The sequence below is a fragment of the Schistocerca americana genome, chromosome 3 (assembly GCF_021461395.2).
Source record: "Schistocerca americana isolate TAMUIC-IGC-003095 chromosome 3, iqSchAmer2.1, whole genome shotgun sequence".
In the NCBI taxonomy this organism is placed as follows: Eukaryota; Metazoa; Arthropoda; class Insecta; order Orthoptera; family Acrididae; genus Schistocerca; species Schistocerca americana.
In genome coordinates this window covers 336,515,877-336,536,332 of record NC_060121.1, presented here as the reverse complement: position 1 = coordinate 336,536,332, position 20,456 = coordinate 336,515,877, and the positions used below count along the sequence as shown (strand labels likewise).

The 20,456-nt window shown below is 42.9% G+C and overlaps 1 protein-coding gene across 1 annotated transcript in view; it reads left to right on the top strand.

Moving 5' to 3' along the window:
• LOC124606737 (potassium voltage-gated channel subfamily KQT member 4) overlaps positions 1-20,456 on the top strand; it is a 1,016,202-nt gene that overhangs the window by 737,528 nt on the left and 258,218 nt on the right. Inside the window, exon 7 of the mRNA XM_047138769.1 lies at positions 3,925-4,109. Within this exon, the coding sequence (XP_046994725.1) occupies positions 3,925-4,109 (185 nt within the window). The remainder of the gene's footprint in view (positions 1-3,924; positions 4,110-20,456) is intronic.

Sequence of the window (20,456 nt, the reverse complement as noted above, 5' to 3'; positions counted from 1 at the left end):
ACGTCCCCTTTTTTTCTCGCATATTCTGCATAACTGTGCTTAACCTGACACACAATATTTTGTTAGCGCAACGCAATCTGACTTTCAAAATTCCCTACAAAAGAATGGCCCTCACTAACATTAAACTATACCTTTCACAAATCACTTACCTCACAAAAATCTTCGCTGCTCAAGCTACTGCAATACAGCGAGCGCCACTACTGCCAGCTAAATAAAAGATTCAAACTATGGAAGGCACTAACTACTGATAGGGATGGTTAGCAAATGAAAGATATTAATAGAGAACGAACAATGTATTTACCTTGATATCATCATATATAAATATAGCAGTTCATGACAAATTTCAAAACTCCGCCATCTCTCTCCCCACATCCACCACTGCTGGCGGCTCACCTCCAACTGCGCAACGCTACGCGCTGTTCACAGCCAGCTGCCTCTGCCCAACACTACAATGGCAGACAACAATGCAAACTACCCACAGACTGCACACAGCACAGCCAGTGATTTTCATACAGAGGTGGCGTTACCAATAAAAAACCTAAACAGCATACTTACAACGCCAAGTAGAAATTTTGTCTTTTTGCATTTCCTTACGTTATTTTCCTGTAGACAGCAGCTTCACCAACGAACAGTGCTGTAGTGCTACTGATCATGTCTGCTAAATTAAGTATGCTGATACTATTAGCGGTCATGTTATGGTTCATTGGGACACACTGGATTTTACTTTTGTTTCCGTAGGGCATTCACCGTTTAGTAAAGCATACTGAGTTCTATTAGTCAAAGATTCCTCCTATTCGCATACAGTTATGATCCAAATTAATGTCATCGCCTACTTACAGCGTGTTGCTCTATGTTTGGATGCAGTACAGCAACGATTCTCCAAGTCATAGATTCGATACGTGCTTCTTAGGTATCGGGAGGTACGTGGTAATTCTCATCAGTCACGGGACAGTGGTTGGTGGGAGCACTCCTGGGGCCTGATAGCATCGCAGATGTGTTCCGCTCAGTTTAGACCGGGCGAATTTTTTGGCCAAGACACCGGCGTCAGGGTTAACTACTAATCCCTCAGCCACTACGGCGTGATTGTGTTCCTGGACACGGATAGTTATCGGTAGGTAAGATGCCATCGCTGTCGTGGAAAACATCAAGCATGCAGCGACGCATGTGATTCGCGTCCAACCAGGCGAAACATTTCCATTGATCAACGGTCTAGTTCGATAATCCCGGGCGCACTGTAATCGTAACTGACGATTTCCTTCGGTCAGTACAGAAACGTGTAGGAGCCTCACATTCAACAATGTGCGCCGACCGGTGTGCTCCGAAACACTTGTGCCTGCTCCAGCATTGTACTGTATCGTCAGGTCTGGCAAATATCACCGCCTATCTTCCTGCACAGAGCGGCGAGACTCCGACCTCCACGTTCTGGGGTGAGGCGTGAACGGTTAACACTTCGTTGCCTGTTCGTGATTTCACCGTCCTATAAACACTTTTCATATGTTTATACGGCATAGACAGTGGACAGGAATGGCGGTTGCCGGTGAATCAGCCGGTTTTCGGTTATATCGGTTTTTTAACCCAATTTAGCCGGAATATTAAAATAACCAGTTTCCGAATTAAACGAATTTCCGCTTTTTGTTCCTACCATTTCCTGGATAAACATAGAAATCGAGCGACGACTTAAAAATTTTGACTCCCTCAGTTTCACGATATGTAATGTCAAAATATTAAACATACAAATAAAAGAAAACTTAGCCCACCCACCGTGCGCTGTTTTTGTCGAAAAATGATAAGTGGTTGACTACTATAAAAAAACACCTGTATTGTCGTACTGACTCTAATTTTTTCAAACTGTGCTCAAAAGTCATATTGTAATCGAAGTTTATACCATTATTTGCACATTACGCACTTTGCTGCTAAAGGGTGAAATCTGTGGTGGAATAATTCTGTTTTTTGCTTTAATTTGTCCACTTTCAGGGGCTACAAGCAGACAAAGGCGTTTTATTGATACGTAGGCAGCAGATCAGCTGCTTCCTATATTCATTGCAAACTATGAACGAATTGTTAAGTTTTCCGTTTTTCGTTATAAGGACACAAATTGGTTTTAGTTCCTCCAGCTTTTAACATTTTAAAGCAAATTGGACAGTATACCTCAATGCGACCGCACTTTGTAATATACTTACAGGCTAGAGATGGGGCCAATCTATAATACAGCTACTATCCGACGACGACTGCGAGAATCTACCACAAAGAACAGATGGGACAAGTCTCGCACGCTGCTAATTATGGAACATGCCATATGGTACCAATTTTTACGTCATGTGTTTGTTGCCCTTTTCTGTCGGCATTGATATTAAAATATCACTTTTCCCATTTTCTATAATAACGCGACATTTCAAAGCAATGAAAATTCTAACGAATAAAAATTAGTCGTTCTTTAAAAAATTTTAGCACTGCTGTTATGACTAATTGATATTTTGGTTTTTTTACCTGCCTATTAGTAAAAAAAATAAGAACGTCGTTATAACCGAGAGCAAACTTGCACCAAAATACCAGTTATTCATAACTAAAAAACCGATATCGTTTATAAAAGAACGATTTTTCGCATCCATAACAGGAGAACTGGCGATTAGGTTCGCCATTTCTGAGATGCTTGTTCCCAGGCTCCGAGAGACAGTAACCTGCTCCCCTTATACATTAAAGCACCAAAGAAACTGGTATAGGCATGCATATTTAAATATAGAGATATGTATACAGGCAGAATACGGCGCTCCGGTCAGCAACGCCTACATAAGACAACAGGTATATAGCACAGTTGTTAGATCGGTTACCACTGCTACTATGACAGGTTATCAACATTTAAGTGAGTTTGAACGTGGTGTTACAGTCGTCGCACGAGTAGTGGGACGCAGCATCTCCGAGGTAGCGATGAAGCGAGGAATTTTTCCGTACGACCATTTCACGAGTGTACCGTCAATATCAGTAATCAGGTAAAACATCAAATCTCCGGCATCGCTGCGGCCGAAAGAAGGTCCTGCAAGAACGGTGCCGACGACGACTGAAGAGAACCGTTCAAAGTGACAGAAGTGAAACTCTTCCGCAAATTGCTGCAGATTTTAATGCTGGGCCATCAACAAGTGTCAGCCTGCGAACCATTAATCGAAACATCATCGATATGGGCTCTCGCCGCCGATGGCCCACTCGTGTACCCTTAATGACAACACGACACAAAGCTTTATGCCTCGCCTGGGCCTGTCAATGCCTGTATTGTATTGTCGATGACTGGAAACATGTTAGCTGGTCGGACGAGTCTCGTTTCAAATTGTATCGAGCGGATAGAGGTCTACTAGATACGACTCTGACAGGTGACACGTACTTAAGCATCCTATCTGCTGACCTGCAACCATTCACTGCCGAAAGACTTGGGCGATTCCAGCAGGACAACGCGACAACCCAAACGTCCAGAATTGGTACATAATGCCTCCGGGAACACACTTCTGAGTTTAAACACTTCCTCTGATCACCAAAGTTCCCAGACATGAACATTATTGAGCATATCTGAGATGCCTTGCAACGTGCTATTCAGAAGAGATCTCCATCCCTTCGTACTCTTACGGAATTATGTAGAGCCCTGCAGGATTCAGGACGTCAGTTCCCTTCACCACTACTTCAGACATTATTGGAGTCAATGCCACGTCGTGTAGCACCACTTTCGCGTGCTTGCGGGGGCCCTACATGATATTAGGCAAGTGTGGCAGCTTCTTTGGCTCTTCACTGTTTACTCCTTACCGCGTCACCTTTCTAGTGTGCCACAAGGTTATGGTCAACATAGTTTGGCTCATCATGGCATTTTATTTACTGAATGAAGCGTGCTGGAGACGTTTATTGCAGGTTGTCGTGGCTGGTGATTGCGCGCTGTGTCCGCAGGGCATCCTGGGCTCGGGCTTCGCGCTCAAGGTGCAGCAGCAGCAGCGGCAGAAGCACATGATCCGCCGGCGGCAGCCCGCAGCCACCCTCATCCAGAGCCTGTGGCGCTGCTACGCCGCCGACGAGCACTCCATGTCGGTGGCCACGTGGAAGATCCACCAGGTGCCGCTGCCCAGCCCGCCCTCGTACGTATCTACAACAGCTCGCACCCCGCCCCGTTCTCCCAGCCCCACTACAGCCTCTTCGAGGATTGCAGTTTTGAGATCACCCTCAGTTACATCAGTTTATTCACAGCTTTAACAAATGCCAAGAACTCTTCTCAAATACAGTGCTTCATAAACGTTCATAACATATGCCGATTTACGACAATGAATAATGATAAAAATGATAAATTAACTGCTATACTGAGGACAGTAAATTATACGAATTCCACTCTACAACATTTTTAGCCTAGTTGAATATTCTAACGTACATCTCTTTCATTGTCTCTACTGCGAATTCTCGGCGATCTACACATTATGTTCGGAGGCAATTTGGAAGGTGGCTGCATCTTCCGCTGGCGTCTATCGTCTGAAGATGAGACGGCGCCCGGTCGATATCATTAGGCCTTTCGAGGCCTGTTTGGGCGGAGAGAGAGAGCTGTATCTTCTGCAACAACCCATCTCCAAAAGTGTACGATATTTACCTACAACAGTCGCTTATCGCTGCACATACAAAAAAAAATGGCTCTGAGCACTATGGGACTCAACTGCTGAGGTCATTAGTCCCCTAGAACTTAGAACTAGGTAAACCTAACTAACCTAAGGACATCACACACATCCATGCCCGAGGCAGGATTCGAACCTGCGACCGTAGCGGTCTCGCGGTTCCAGACTGCAGCGCCAGAACCGCGCGGCCACTTCGGCCGGCTCTGCACATACAGGCATATCTCTGTCTGTGAGTCTCTCGCTATCTTTGTCTTAGCGAAGTTTGTCCTATCCTTGGTCGGAATATCGAAAAGATCGTAGCGCCAAATTCGCGATCCACATCCTAACGTGAATATGATATACTGAACATGTAATTAAGTAAACAACCAACGATTACCATACCAGCGGGATGTGGAACTCCGGTCTCTGATTACAGAAATATAGGATGATAATTTCCACCGTGTACAAACTCTGGGGACTGATGGACGAGAGGATGCGGAACAGAAAAGATCTAATGAACTTAGGTCCGGAAATACACGGTTTCCAAGATAGAGACCATTTATTCAATCATACATTCTTACCGACACTGCGGTTTAATACGCGCTGTAACTTGCAGCCACAGGTACAGTATGTGTAGAAAGTGGTTTACGTGTGCCTCAACGCATGACTCTACGCGCCATAGCATGTTCTGTCTCACAAGTTCACATCGGCCAGGCTGCATCCGAACGGTCTCAAACGCAGCATAAAAACGCTACTCCAGTGTCTCCACATCTGGAATGAGCTCTGTATACACGAAAGTTTTGAGATACTTCCATAACCAGAAATCGTACGCGTTGAGATCCGGTGAATCAGCAGGCCTTGCAACTGGACCCCCTCGTCCGATCCGTCCATCAGAGACGACACGGCGAATTGGCTGGAGCACCATCATGCATCAACCACTAACCCTTCTAATCACCAATGGCACTTCTTCCAGCAGGAAAGGTGAAGTCACCCGCTAGAAACGCCGATTGTTCTGTCCTGTTAGGTTGCTAGGAAGGAAGACTGGTTCCAAAATACGGTCGTCAATTATCCCATCCCACGAATTCATGCACCGATGCTGATGATTCCCTGTCACCATACCACGGGGGTTCTCGTACTATCCCACAGATGACTGTTATGAAAACTGAAGATACCATTCCGCGTAAAGGTAGCCTCATCTGTAAATAGGATGGATGACGAAAATCCCGGAATCGTGGTTGCCTGGTGAAGAAACCGGTGACAAAACTGCTTCCACTGTAGGAAGTCTGTCTCTAGTAATCTCTGCTCACGCTGTAAGTGATACGTGTAGTAGCAATTGTCATTGAGAATGTTCCACACGATGGTCTGGCTCCCCCTGTACTGGCGGACCAACTGCCTGGTACTTACATGGCGGTCGCTTTCCACATTTCTGGTACTTCCTTCATGATTTCCTGCTTCCTGAAACGACTCTGTCTTAGACAAACGGCGAAAAACTGTTGCAAACATTGAATGCTGTGGTTGTTGTCGGCAGAGAACTTTGCTGCCGTCGCCCGTTGCCATTTGCCTTTACGTAAGTAAACACCACACCAACACAAGCTCTCGATTCGAACATGGAACCATTGTGTACAACGCTGTATGACATCCACTACAAGTTGAGTCAGCAAGAGAAGTGAATTGGACACAACATTACCAACTACTATGGCAGGACGGCGCTAGGGCATTACGTATGAGGAACAGTAACACCCTCTAGGAGGAAACCATTCATACTGTAATTGTGGCTCCATGGTTCAGCCCGTATTAGACTGCAGTCTCTGTAACAAAATGTGATTGAATAAATGGTATCTAGCATCGAAACTATCCATTTTCGGATGTAAGTTCATTAGACTTTTTTGTTCCGATCTATCAATCCCTAGAGTTTGTACACGATGGAAAAAATCACCCTGCATAGCGTGCCTGCGGATACCTATCAGCTGTCATGTTGTAGTAAGGCAATAAACTTCCATCGGTCCGTTCATAACCTGAAATTATTTCCCCATTTCAGATTAAGTCGTGAACTATAAGAGTGGCCTAGGTACAGAATATAAGATCAGGAAGAGACTACAATACTTCATTAGAAGACGCTGCATAACCTGAAGAATTGTTATCTTCACGAATCTTACAGACTTTACTATCTTTCTTTTTGTTTTCTCTCAGAAAACAATAGCGGAAAATTTAGTGCTTCAGAAATATTTCATGTGTTTTGCACCTTCTCGGCGTATCCTTGCTGGAAACTGACAGGCATCTGCAACGCTTTACCCGAAATCATTTATCTGTCACATCGTACACGTATCTGTGTTGTCAAAATAGGCAACATAAGTGCAGATAATTTTCCTGGCAACGGAGATGTTAGTAGGACACTCATTGCTTTAGATTCCAAATATGTAAACTATATTACGCTTTAACTTGAGATGTGAGTTCCTTCGAAGCTTTAGTATCACTTTATACGTAATGAATATTCGCTTTATTCATACTATATGTTATCAGCCGTGGCTGTCTCAGAACACGATACCAACATGATTCAAGCGGCGTCTGCATTGTTTACAACACTTGATTTTACGAATTGCGTTTGTTTAAAGGCTTGGCTAATAATGCACGTAATTAATTGACGTATGCTGCAGCTCATGGCGTTCTTTTGCACTACAATGGATTCTGTAAATACAGAATAAGTGAAATAAAGTAGAATCAGTTTTCTGGTCATCTTGTCGATGTCCTGGTTACACGAAATGTTTTAAATTACACAGCAGAAGTATCACCAGTTTCTCTACTTGTCTTGAAACAGTTCATGTTTTAGTTCTCCAGATATGGTTAATATGTCATGTAACAGGCACATATAGGCTCAGAGACAGAAAGTTCTTTCGTTGACGTTGTAGTAACAGTTCGTGGTCCCCATGCTGTAGTTGAACAAGATGAGAATTACGAAATTATTTGGCCGGCACGTTTAGACGACTGGAGTTCGACATCTACTTCAGATAGACATCACTGTAACGAACTAAATAACTACAATTTCTTTGTTGTGCTATGGTTTTATGATGCTACTTCAGGTGGTTCTGTTGTAGGTACAGGGATGAATATAAAACGTGGGCTCAAGTTATTCTGGTGTGGATTTCTGTCAGAGTTGGTCGCAGGTACCTACAGGCTGTCCGAAACTCTTGTCCATAGGTTGTGCAGCATTTTTTTATCGAATTAAATTATTAATTACTCGATTTCAACAAGGAAGTAAGACGGAGATAAACCACTGTTTGCTGCGATAATCGAACTTTGTAAAGAAATCATATGTAAATATCATTCACTTTTTGACGATGCAATGTTGCAAAAGATACAGCCACTTTCAAATTGATGATACAAAAAGGTTAGTTTTCTTCATCATTTCTTCATTGGTTTTCCTGTATTTGGCACATTCTCGACAAAACTTAATCAGTTCGACTGTCTGTATCAGCGTCATCTATTAGGCACAGTTTCTCCACAGTGCGCTTTCTACAAGTATTACTCAAGTTTAACAAAAGTCAATGCATATGTGTGAAGCAGGTTTGTCATGAGTAGTTACGTTTGCAGGGTTTGGCTGTAGTCTAAATCGTTGCCATATTTCTGGGGCGTGAGGCAAACCCATACGTCACAGCAATGTTGCCAGATTTCTTGTGGAAAAAAATGTAAGCACCTATATGCTATGAAAAAATCCAAGATAGCGTAAATCGGTCACATTTGCATGAGAACGACAAGAAAAAAGATGATGGAAAAAAATTCACTCATGAAAATTTCTTTTACATTTGCTATTTGCTTCACTTTTTATCTTTCCGTGAATTTTACAAGTACTTCATTATTTCTTCATATTACTATTGCATTAGGGGTAATGGGCCATTTTTCCATATCGCAACTTACAAATTTGGTAGTTTTCGTCATTCTTTCCTGCCATAAAAATCATATTACATAAATATTTTCTTAACTGATACACATAGTTTTCTTCCGCAGGTTCCACACACAAGGCGGTAACATTCTCTTCCGTAGCAGAAAACATATTCATGAATGAGACTTCTTTATTCGAATTCATGTGCTTCCACACTACACAGTCGCCCATTTTACATACCGTCAGCGAACCTTATAATCTCACCACATTTCTCCTCTTTCACAGAAAAATAGGCACTCACATATGAAAACAAACTTGTTTAAAATATTAATAACATGCACACACACACACACACACACACACACACACACACACACCTTAAACAACCCAAAATATGTGCACATGTACAAGCAAGGAAACACAAAAAAACAACACATACCCACTCAACCAACAGACCCACATACTTGCAACGAAGCCATGAACATTCTACGTGCATATGCGTTCGAGAACAAGGCTGGCGCATACAGAAAGATAGATTAAGATTTACTTTCCTGTCAATGACGAGAATATTTGTGATATAGCTCAAGCACAGATTGAGGAAAGAATTTGGCATGTCCTTTTCATAAGAATCTTCCCAACGTTTGCGTTAATCGATTTGAGAAACTACGGGAAACCGAAATATGGGTGACTGAGCATGGCATTTAACCACCGTCCCCTTGAAATCGAGACCATTACGCTATCTTACTCGGTTCCAGTGGCACTGTAAAGATCTTCCACGTATAGGACATGGACCGATAAATCGTGGACCGCCGTGCAGGTACAAGAACAAATGTGACGCTATAATCAGCCTAAGATGTAGGCTTTGTAAAATTAAACTGTGATTCCACTGAACCTAGTCGTTGCACGCAAGTTCAATTGCACTAACACATATTTCTAATCTAATATTTGATACGAATGGACCTAAAGAATAAGTTTCCATGTATATATTGAACAGCTTTGAGACTGCAGTGCTTATCATCCTGATACCCCGGCCAGTGAGAGCATTACGTTCGAGGTCTTGTATTTCTTCTTTTAACTACGTCATATTTAAATGCGACTGGTTTGTTGTCTAGTGGCGTATGATTTCACATCAAGTAACACGTATTTCATGTATCTTACGGTTATAGAAATCATAAATTTATCTAAAGGGTACAAAAAGTCACAAAAAAGCAAAATTTAGAAGTAACTGTAGCATTGGGACTTGATTGTTACTTACCAAACATGAGCTATTTCCGCTGTTAATTGATTTTTCTACCTGCAAATCTGACAACGCTGGAGTCGTGTCATTGGTGTTCTGGCACCACTCTTCGGAAATTCTGTGACAACGTAGACTGCAGCACGACTTTTCCTGTACTGCTGTCATATGGTAACACATGTTTTGCTTTCTCATTGTTGCGTAAATATCAGGAGGTTTTCATTGTTTTCTATTAAATTTTCTGCTTGGTGATCGCTTTAGTCGCACTCCTGTGGTGTACTTTATGCTTAAAATAACATTACCCAACAAGTGATGTTGAGTTGTCGCCAACGACGACAATATCGGGTGAAGCGTTTTCAGCTTTCAGCACTGATCTACCAATCCTCGTAACATGTCAAGGTAAAGCTGTAATCGATCTGTTTGAAATACATATTGTTTTAGTAGGAATGTTCCTAATAGAGTCAGTATCCCTTCCTCCGTTGTTTGAATTCACTTAAGCCAACAAGTTGAAGGACCTACAGTCTAACGCGGACTCCCAACCCTATGACTCACTGGGCATCGAAACCCACACTTTTTAAAATGTGGTCTAGCATTTAAACACTGAGACACAAGCGCAACAGGAAGAAAATTGCACCGTACAGTTCGTCAGTCTTTTCCGCCAGTGCCCACTTCTGAAATGTATGTACAAAATATTTTATATCTCCCAGTGCAACGTCATGTAATGCAATGGGTGTAAACAACGTAACTCAATTTCGGATGCAGCTGTACTTCTGTTTACTGTCATTTACTTCCGATATTCACAACATGCATGTTACATCATTTCTGTTTAATTCTGCGTTCCGTTTAATCTCTAGCCTGATTCTGTTGTAAATATTACTTATAACACACGGCGACCGATGCTTTCAGAGCCAATTCATTGGTAATACTTCAGTGTAAATTATTGTCGAGGTACGTTTTTAGTCCTTCAGTTCCTAAGATTTCTATGTTTATAATTTGAAAAACAAAAGCAACAGGACAATAATAATAGAAATTTTGGGAGAAAATAAAGAGACCGTTGTACTATATAAATATAAAAACTGTTCCTAAACTAACCTATTGCACAATATTGCATAAACTGCATTGCTAATCATTTAACCTTTTGTTTAAAATAGTGTCATGCCCTGCATCTGTGTGTATACCTGCATCTCTCTGTATATGTGTATGTGTTGTCTCAGTAGAACAGTTCAATACAAGTGTGTTGCCCCTGCCATAATTGTTGTTTTAACCCCAGTGAATGTGGAACTGTTTGTGAATACTTACCGTATATGTTTTGCACAAGAAGGCTGTGTTGTTTACGAATGTTTTGTGTCCTTACCTAATTTGTGTTTTTGTGTTGGTTTGTGTGATGTGTCGTTCCTTCACAGACTTTCTTTCTCCGTTTCACGTTCCGCTTGTCTCTGTCTTTGGACGTTAGCGCCAAAGTGGAAGAAACTCCCAAAGCCACAGAGAAGATCCAGCAAACGTCCTCCTCGCTGATGTAAGTGTGGAGCACACGTCGAACTGTAGTCCCCGTAGTTCCCAGCTCCGCCACGCCACGCCACGCCCGCATTCCCCCACCCTCGCCCCTGCCGCTGTAGAGTGTTACCCGCTAGCTACCAACAGTCCATCCCAGACTGAGAACGAGGACCCTAGAAACCCAGGCCGCTTCTTCTATATGTATTGCAAACCGTATTATACAGTGCACAGTGTTTGGTGCGTTCTTTCCAGCTACTGTGCAAGTATAGCGGCTGAGTAGCGTAAGACGTAACACAGTTTTTATTTCGTGATCGGTTCCAGATACGCAAACGAAGTTTCCGACAAATAATAGCACACAGATGGGCACAAAATACTGTTGCATGGTTAACATTTTCTGTTGTATCCATAGGTGAACAAGGTGGCACAGACACTTCAACATTTATTACATGGCCAAAACACGACAATATTTATTTAAACTTTTACAACTCTGCTGTATTTACATACAACTTTGTATCCTTGATTGTAACTGTTCCACACTGTTTCAGTTCAATATTGTGGACCATGGGAAAGTGGCTACAATGTATAGGAAAGGAGGGAGTAATGCAATGCTGTTTTGTTTTACTGGGTGATAAAAAAGTCAGTATAAATTTGAAAACTGAATAAATCACGGAATAACGTAGATACAGAGGTACAAATTGACACACATGCTTGGAATGACACAGGGTTTTATTAGAACCAAAAAATACAAAAGTTCAAAAAATGTGGGACAGATGGCGCTTCATGTGATCAGACCAGCAATAATTAGCATAACAAAGTAAGACAAAGTAAAAGATGATGTTCTTTACAGGAAATGCTCAATATGTCCACCATCATTCCTCAACAACTGCTGTAGTCGAGGAATAATGTTGTGAACAGCACTGTAAAGCATGTCCGGAGTTATGGTGAGGCATTGGCGTCGTATGTTGTTTTTCAGCATCCCTAGAGATGTCGGTCGATCACGATACACTTGTGACTTCAGGTGACACCAAAACCAATAATCGCACGGACCTAGGTTTGGGGACCTGGGAGGCCAAGCATGACGAAAGTGGCGGCTAAGCACACGATCATCACCAAGCGATCTTTCACGCGTCTAGCAATATGGGGTGGTTCTAATAAAATCCCATGTCATTCCAAGCATATGTGTCAATTTTTACCTCTCTATCTGCATTATTCCGTGGTTTATTAAGTTTTCAGATTTATTCTCACTTTTTGATCACCCGGTATATAAATAACTCGTAAGAAATATATCCAAAATAAAGGGCCTTAACATAGACGTATTGGATATTAATCTGTTTCATTCACTTCAAAAATTTATGTAATTCAGAAATAAGGTGTATAAGTAAGTTTAAAAAGCAGAAAAAAGATAAATGTCGTGTGACATGCAATAGGGACGGGGATGTGGAATAGTGGAAGCAGTATTCAATGAAGTGTTTTCTCAGTCATAAAAATCACAATTATACTGATCGTCATCACAGCCAGAACACACTTCATGGGCCCACATTTCGGGTGGTATAGATTGAGGTGACAAAAGTCATACAATAGCGATATGCACATACACAGATGTGGTATTTTCGCTTATACAGAGTATAAAAGGGCAATGCATTGGCGAAGCTGCAATTTGTACTCAGGTGATGATTCATTTGGAAAGGAATCTGATGTAATTACGGCCGCAAGACGGGAATTAACAGACGGCCTTCACTTAACAATGGAGAGCTGCGGCGGTTGCGTAGAGTTGTTAGTGCTAACAGACAAGCAACACTGTGTGGAATAACCACATAAATTAATGTGGAGGTACGATGAACGTATTAGGACAGTGCGGCGAAATTTTGCGTTAGTATAATATGGCAGCTGACTCCCGACTCGTGTGCCTTTGCTACGAGCACGACATCGCCTGCAGCGCCTCTTCTGGGCTCGTGACCATATCGGTTGTACCGTGGACGACTGGAAAACCGTGGCCTGGGCAGATGAGTTCTGATTTCAGCTGGTAAGAGCTAATGGTAGGGCTACATTTTGGCGCAGATCCCACGAAACCATGGACCCAAGTTGTCAACTGGGCACTGTGCAAGCTGGTGGTAGCAAAAGTCGAGCGAATGGTTTGGCCGCCCAGATCGCACAACATGAATCCCTTCAAACGTTTATGAGACATAATCGAGAGCTCAGTTCGTGCACAACATCCTGCACTGGCAACACCATCGCAATGGAAATGTAAATGTCGTGTGGCTAGGGCCTCCCGTCGGGTAGACCGTTCGCCTGGTGCAAGTCATTCGGGTTGACACCACTTAGGCGACTTCCGTGTCGATGGGGATGAAATGACTATGATAAGGACAACACAACACCCAGTCCCTGAGTGGAGAAAATCTCCGATCCAGGTGGGAATCGAACCCGGGCCGTTAGGTATGACATTCCGTCGCGGTGACCAGTAAACTACCACGGGCGGATACCTTCGCAATTATGGATGGCTATAGAGTCAGCATGGCTCAATATTTCTGCGGGGGACATCCAACGACTTGTTGAGTCCATGCCACTTCGAGTTGCTATAATACGCCAGGCAAAAAGGAGGTCTGACACGATGTTTGTAGGTATCTCATGACCATAGTCAACTAAGTGTACTTTGTACTCAAGTTTCCCTCGTAAGATCATCGGAAGATATTGCCCCACAAAACACGCATTATGTATCTTAATTTCCTGGTTCAGAGTGCATTCCGGCCCCCTCTTCATCAGTAGAGTCTTGCAGTTCCATTATGTCTGAATTACTAGAATCAGTAGCTTTGAGCTCTATCGTCTTTTCAAACTCCTTTGACAGTTTCTTTGTCCTACGATCGATTCTGGTAGACGTTGATGGGCGATTAGATCTTCTTTCTTTGAGTGAGGCTTTCAGATTCTTTTTATGGAAGTAATATATCAAGACCTGAGCTGAACCTTTTGGCCTTCAGCGATTTGATGTCTTCTTCCTTTGCGGTGTAGGTGATAACTCTTAGGGACTCACAGTAACTAGAACACTAGATAACCCTGGCTAAGGAAAATGCTGTTTGTTTATTTATGAACTATAGGTTGAGGTTTGTAGAATAGAAAATCTGTGCTTTGTTTTAATAGACAGTTACTAAATTCTAAATTCTACTAACCTGCTTTAGTTTAGTTCTCACTCAGCGCCTTCTGACCACCTGACTTTATTGCTCAACAGGACGTTGGGTACCTCTATTCTCGAGACTTTCGTCGTTTGCAGCACTTAAGTCATGATTGCTGTACATATTTCTACTGGACGGGAAAATTCCCGTGACCCTGAACTCGTTGACTGCGATTTCAAAGTTCTGATCTTTTAGATAAGCTCAGCTAAAAAGTTCTGCAACATTAAGTGGTCTTAGGGCACTGTCGTGTGTTTGTAGCCATTGCCGGATCTCTTCGCTGTAGTAGGTCTTCAGCGGTTCCATAAATGTTTTATCCAGTGGCTGGATGTTGTGTTGCAGTGACGAAGGAAGCTAACTAGATGAACATGATGACTTCTAGCCATCCAGTTACCTCACTGTTTTTAGTGTTACTGTAATCGCCATCTAGGATGAGAAGCACAGGGGACTCCTTAATGGGGTGGGTTTTAGAAATAACATGTTCAAATCACTGCTCGGACAGATTGTTTTGTACCAACCAGAGGGATCACACGCAGAGATAGATATAGGTGATGCTCCTCTCATTAACTGCTGGTTCATGTTCTTCCTCGGGAAGATAATCATTGGAGGAACGAAGGAACCACTAGCGCTCGTGGGTAGAAATATGATCATAGGTCACCCTCTTCCTGTCACGACGAGAGCTCCTATTTGCGTTTTCTCCTTATGGCCTATGATGTGGGGAGTTTTGCTTTGAACGATCGGCAAATCAGTTTCGTCTACATTCAAGACTCTTTCACCTGGGAATTTGTGCTGAAGAAAGATTGTCAAGAACGTCGAAGAACTACGACACTTCTTCTTGGCTGAATCCAGAAGCTCTGGTCTGTAATGTCCCTGATGGCTTCCTATTTGATAAAATATTATTGTGCCTCCTCATAAATCTTCTCATCAAGTCCGTTCCTGCAATCCTATTGCTATCAAAAGGATTGTTGATACAGTCCCTAATAGCCAGCTCATATTCTAACAGGCGAATATCACTTCTTGATAACCAACAGAAAAGAGATTCTATGTGTAGGCAGCATGCTAGTATCGCCTCTTCGAGACTAGCTGGTAGCACAGTTCTGATTCCTTTCTTGTAGCTGCATCCTTATCAGAAGTTTCAGACTTAGCCAGACGAAACAGTGTAGGCAGAATGACATCAACCATTTCTGCAGCTTTCATATATCCCATCTTCTTCTCTCTCACTAGTTTAATAGCTTTTGCCATTTTCTCAGAATCAAATTTCTCTCGCTGCCGTTGGTCTGACGACACAAGTTTCTTGTGACTGGCTGTATCCAAAACGATGGGGACTGTATTGGTAATGCAGTGGAAAATAACTGCAATTGTAGTAAGACAAATTAAAGTTATATCCTTATTTTACACATGGTGGCTTTTTAAGACGAATGAAAGTAATACGAAACTAAAACAATAAATTACTCTTTTAATATCTAATGTACTAATTCCCTCCTTCCATGAATTGTTTGAAATACATAAAACGGCTTTGAAAACCATAAATATCATTTAAACAGCCATCTAATCATGGGAGGGAGTTATGGAATACTTGGAAGCCAAACCGGTGCCTAACCCCTTCCATATATAACCTGGCGTTGCCCATTTCGGGAATGAATTTTTTGTAACAAACAAATAAAACAATCAACTAAACGCCACACGAAGGCTCTACAAGTTATATTAAGTTATTAAATTAGTACCCGATACACTCCTGAACATCAAATCAAGAGTTCTTATCTCTAAAAGTTTCATACCCTTGTGGTAAGAAATTTCCGTTCTCACAGTTACAAAGCAAATTCTAATAACAACCTGCCGTATTGTCACGTAAAATCGGCCTCTAAGTTCTTAGTTTCAACTGTTACTAGTAGATTGCGGCATGAACTGGAAAGATTAACTCGAGTTACACATCCCCCTACCTGTTCCACAACCACATCCTTTTCTCTAAAATTACTTGTTAGCTGTTATCAGATTAGTAGTGTCAGGCTAGGGCAATTTGTTCCGAGATTTCGTACATTTGCATGCAGTGAGTCGAAGGGCTGACGTCGATCTCTGGAGAGAGCAAGTCGCGCTGGCGGGGTGTTTAAAAGTCTGTTCACCCACAGCGATGTGGGCGGCCCACTGGGTGCGGTCGACAGAGACAACGTTGATACCGCACTTTTTTTAACATCGAGAAAATTAAGCAATATGAAATTTTAAATGAACAGTGACAATATTTTTAACTGCATTCGAAATTTCTCGAAAAGATTAGTTGTCAACGTCGGTGCTGAATCGTTTCAGCCAAAGTGTCTGCGTATGTCGTTTCATAGATGAAAACATAATTAAGAAACAAACATTTATACTCGTGTACTTGCTGCGGAAAGTAGCCTCATAAGTAAACTTGCTGTTTGAGAAATTTGTTTCCTTATTTGTGAGTTGACTCCCATGAAACGCTGGCTAAAAGACGTCATGTTTCTCCAGAGGCTATACGTATTTGAGTAAAATGCTCCTTTTACCACTATTTACTATTTTGAACCAGACAGTCTTTTTCAAGTATGATCGTACATTCGCTATTAGTAGATCGTATATGATCTCAAAAACAAAAAAATTAAATGCTATGGGATGCCAGTATGCGTCGTCTACCTATCGGAATATAAATCACTTTATACAACGTCATATTAGGTAACTATGTATAGCAATTCGTTTCTAAAGGGAGTACGAAGGAATAGTTGCCATCCTCTCTTTCAGCTGTGATAGCTTAAATATCAAAATTAATCGATCAACTAAATATTTTAACTGTAAATTTCCAGAGCAGCTAGTCACTTCACTAAATTGTCCCTCCATTTTCACTATCGTCGCATGAAGAACGATATCGATAGGGCATTTAATTGAGTAATCCATGAAGTTGGAAATGAGGGCGGGAAGGCCTCGAAAACCTTAAGCTGATAAAAAGGGCGCCAATTTAGGCCGTTGTGTGGACCGATACTGTACAATAACAACAATCTGGCGCCTGCGCTTTCATGATGTCCCTCTAAGGAAACACTCATTCACTGATACCTGGCACTGGCAGGATAGGCAACCCTCTTAACACCCCTCAGATTTCCTGTGGGGCGATAGCTAGTGCAACAGTGTAGCACTACTCACCTGCAGCTTTTTATGCTTGATCAAACCAGATTCGGGGCAAAGATAGATATATGCTATGATCTTAAATATTTTTTAAATGATTTGGATGAATTCTGAGTTACAGATGGCACAGTATCTAGCATTAATGATTGCCTGGTGCTGGCGACTACAGCTAAGAATCAAGAAATCTAGGCTTGGAGGATGGTGTTCCAGGTGTTCTGTAATGCATGAATCAATTCCTCACCTATCCCTGGCTTGGGATTTATATCCTACACATGTTCAGTTGAGTTGGCCGATCATTCCATCACTGTGATGCACAATGCATTGAAACGATATCAGATGACAGAGGCGATGTGAGGTCAAGTGTTGTCCTGCATCAGTGCGTAGCGTGGTGCAAACGCTGCAGCTTCTAGAATGGTGTATGCCTACAGTATTTCTTCCCAGTAGTGCTGAGTGTTCAGCGCTGGACCGAGCGAGGTGGCGCAGTGGTTAGCACACTGGACTCGCATTCGGGAGGACGACGGTTCAATCCCGTCTCCGACCATCCTGATTTAGGTTTTCCGTGATTTCCCTAAATCGTTTCAGGCAAATACCTGGATGGTTCCTTTGAAAGGGCACAGCCGATGTCCTTCCCAGTCCTTCCCTAACCCGAGCTTGCGCTCCATCTCTAATGACCTCGTTGTCGACGGGACGTTAAACACTAACCACCACCGCCTGTTCAGCGCTGGAGATTGCATGACGATGAGGGGCATTTTCCTGTGTCGCCTGATGCCTCCCCAAATCATGACAGACCCACCCCTGAATGCAGTCTGTCGGAAAACGACGTTTAAATGATTCCCCGCCTCCACATCAAGATGCCAATCACGGAATCCTGCCGCCGTGGTCCTCCCTAGAGAAGCGTGACACATCTGTGAGAGCAACCAGTACCGTTGCTCCATACCGAACTGCACATGCTGCTTGGCAAACCGCAAACTGACCACACAATGCACATGTGTCAAGTTTAGCACCTCTTTCGCAGATGAATGTGTAGTTCCTGCAACCGTCACCGAACTGCCTACGCTGGCAGCACTCAGCCATTGAAGCAGCAGCAAGACGATCGGCTGGGTCTGCGCTGTCGCTCGTTGGAGCCAGGCTGCCTGCCAACCATTAGTGCGGTCCTCCCACGGTTTACTGCAACAGCGGTGGCCCTGATCTGGACTTGCCCCACCCTTCTTCCCACTCTCTGTGACACTCCTAGCACGTTCGCAGTATATCACTGTGACCTACCTTCTCCAGATAGAGCAACGGCTTAGCTAACATCAGCGGAAGACATCTGTACAATAATTATGTAAAACGCCCGAAAAATCCAGTTCCTTGGCACTGAGATGAGCCAGAGCTTACGACACACGTCACAGGGTTCTAACCATGCACTGAAAACAATGATGAAACACGAGAAAGAAACACAGCATACTGTGCGGTAGTTGTCTGCAAAATGATTTGATTGACCATCAAAGCCAAACAGCTGAGTGGCACTACGCCATTGCACCAGTGCTTACTGGTCGTATCCGAAACCTGAGCTGTGTCGAAAGTATTGCCTGCCTTGCCGGCACATAGGAATCTATGAGTGGCTATTTGTGTACAGGGACAGTTTTAAAGTGGCCAACAAAGGTGGCACTGATGGTGTTGCCGAACTGGAGGTCTTCCACCCACCCTTCGTCGTTTCATTTACATACATGACAGTGTCCCATCTCTCCATGCACACACGACAGCAAGACACGAAACAGGAAGGAGTACTTTCAAAATTTCGTCAATTGTTTTGGACAGCTCCTAGTAGTTTCACCCTATATACCAGAGCAAAAATTGCGGTCACGCTACACTACAAAGAGATAAATCTCAGTGGGGTGCAACAGTGTCAAAGCTTGTCAAGAGAGCAGTCCTGCTGCACATTGCACTGCAAATTGTCGTTTTTGACAATGAAACGTGTGAAAACGAGCTCTACAAGGGAGGGGATAGTTTTATTCACGCCCTTTGTGACATCTCTGGTGGCATCATTGCCAGTCGGTCCGAAATATTTCTCTCTGTCCACCCGCAAGAAAACCGCGTGACTTCAGTGCTTGGAATCACGCTTGTGGCTTCCATCCCAGAGGCATCAAGAGAAGGGGTGAGGTTGGGTAAGGGGAGGTGTGACGATTTTCCCATGGTGTGACACGTCCGTAGTAGCGTTGGGCGGAATTGTAGTGAAATGTGATATCAATGTGACAGCATTAACCCACGTTATACCTCAGATGAATTTCTGAGCTCTGGCCTATTTCTTTCGGACCTGTCGTCGCTTTGCTGTTTGAAGCCTCATCGAGCCCAAGGGTAACTTCCCAGAACTCCATGCTTTAGCTCCATCACGGATGAAGGCTGTACGCATCTTTGAACGGAATTTATAGTTTGTGCGTCGGGATGGGAGAAAATGAAGGGGTTTCGAAAAACTTATCCTTTAATTTTGTTGCACATTTTATGCACCCCCCTTTTTTACGACAGAGATAAAGACTCAGAATATTTGTAAATGAAACTTCATTCTGATATTTGGGGTATTTGGAGTGGCTTCAATTGTTTTTAAATATCTATGTCACCACATTTCAGCTAACCTACTTTTTGAGGAAGCAGCTACATTTTCGCCGAGTGGTTTCCCATGTAGCAATGCGCTTTAGTTTTCGCCTGCTTAGTTGTCTGAAGGAGAAATATCACCGTTCCGTTCTGCTTAGAAAAACACCACATCCGTGGTGTAAACGGTCATTTGTATTCGATTCTGCATGCATTCATGTCTGCAATGGTGAGATGATTATCTGTTCTCTCTTTGCTCGAAGATCCTCCAATGCTTAAAGTATTAGAGAAGCTTTCGTAAAACATCAATTGGAAAACTACGCCTATATATCTTACGCGAAATTCTAATCTTACGCGAAATTCTACTGAACTGCGTCAAAATAGCC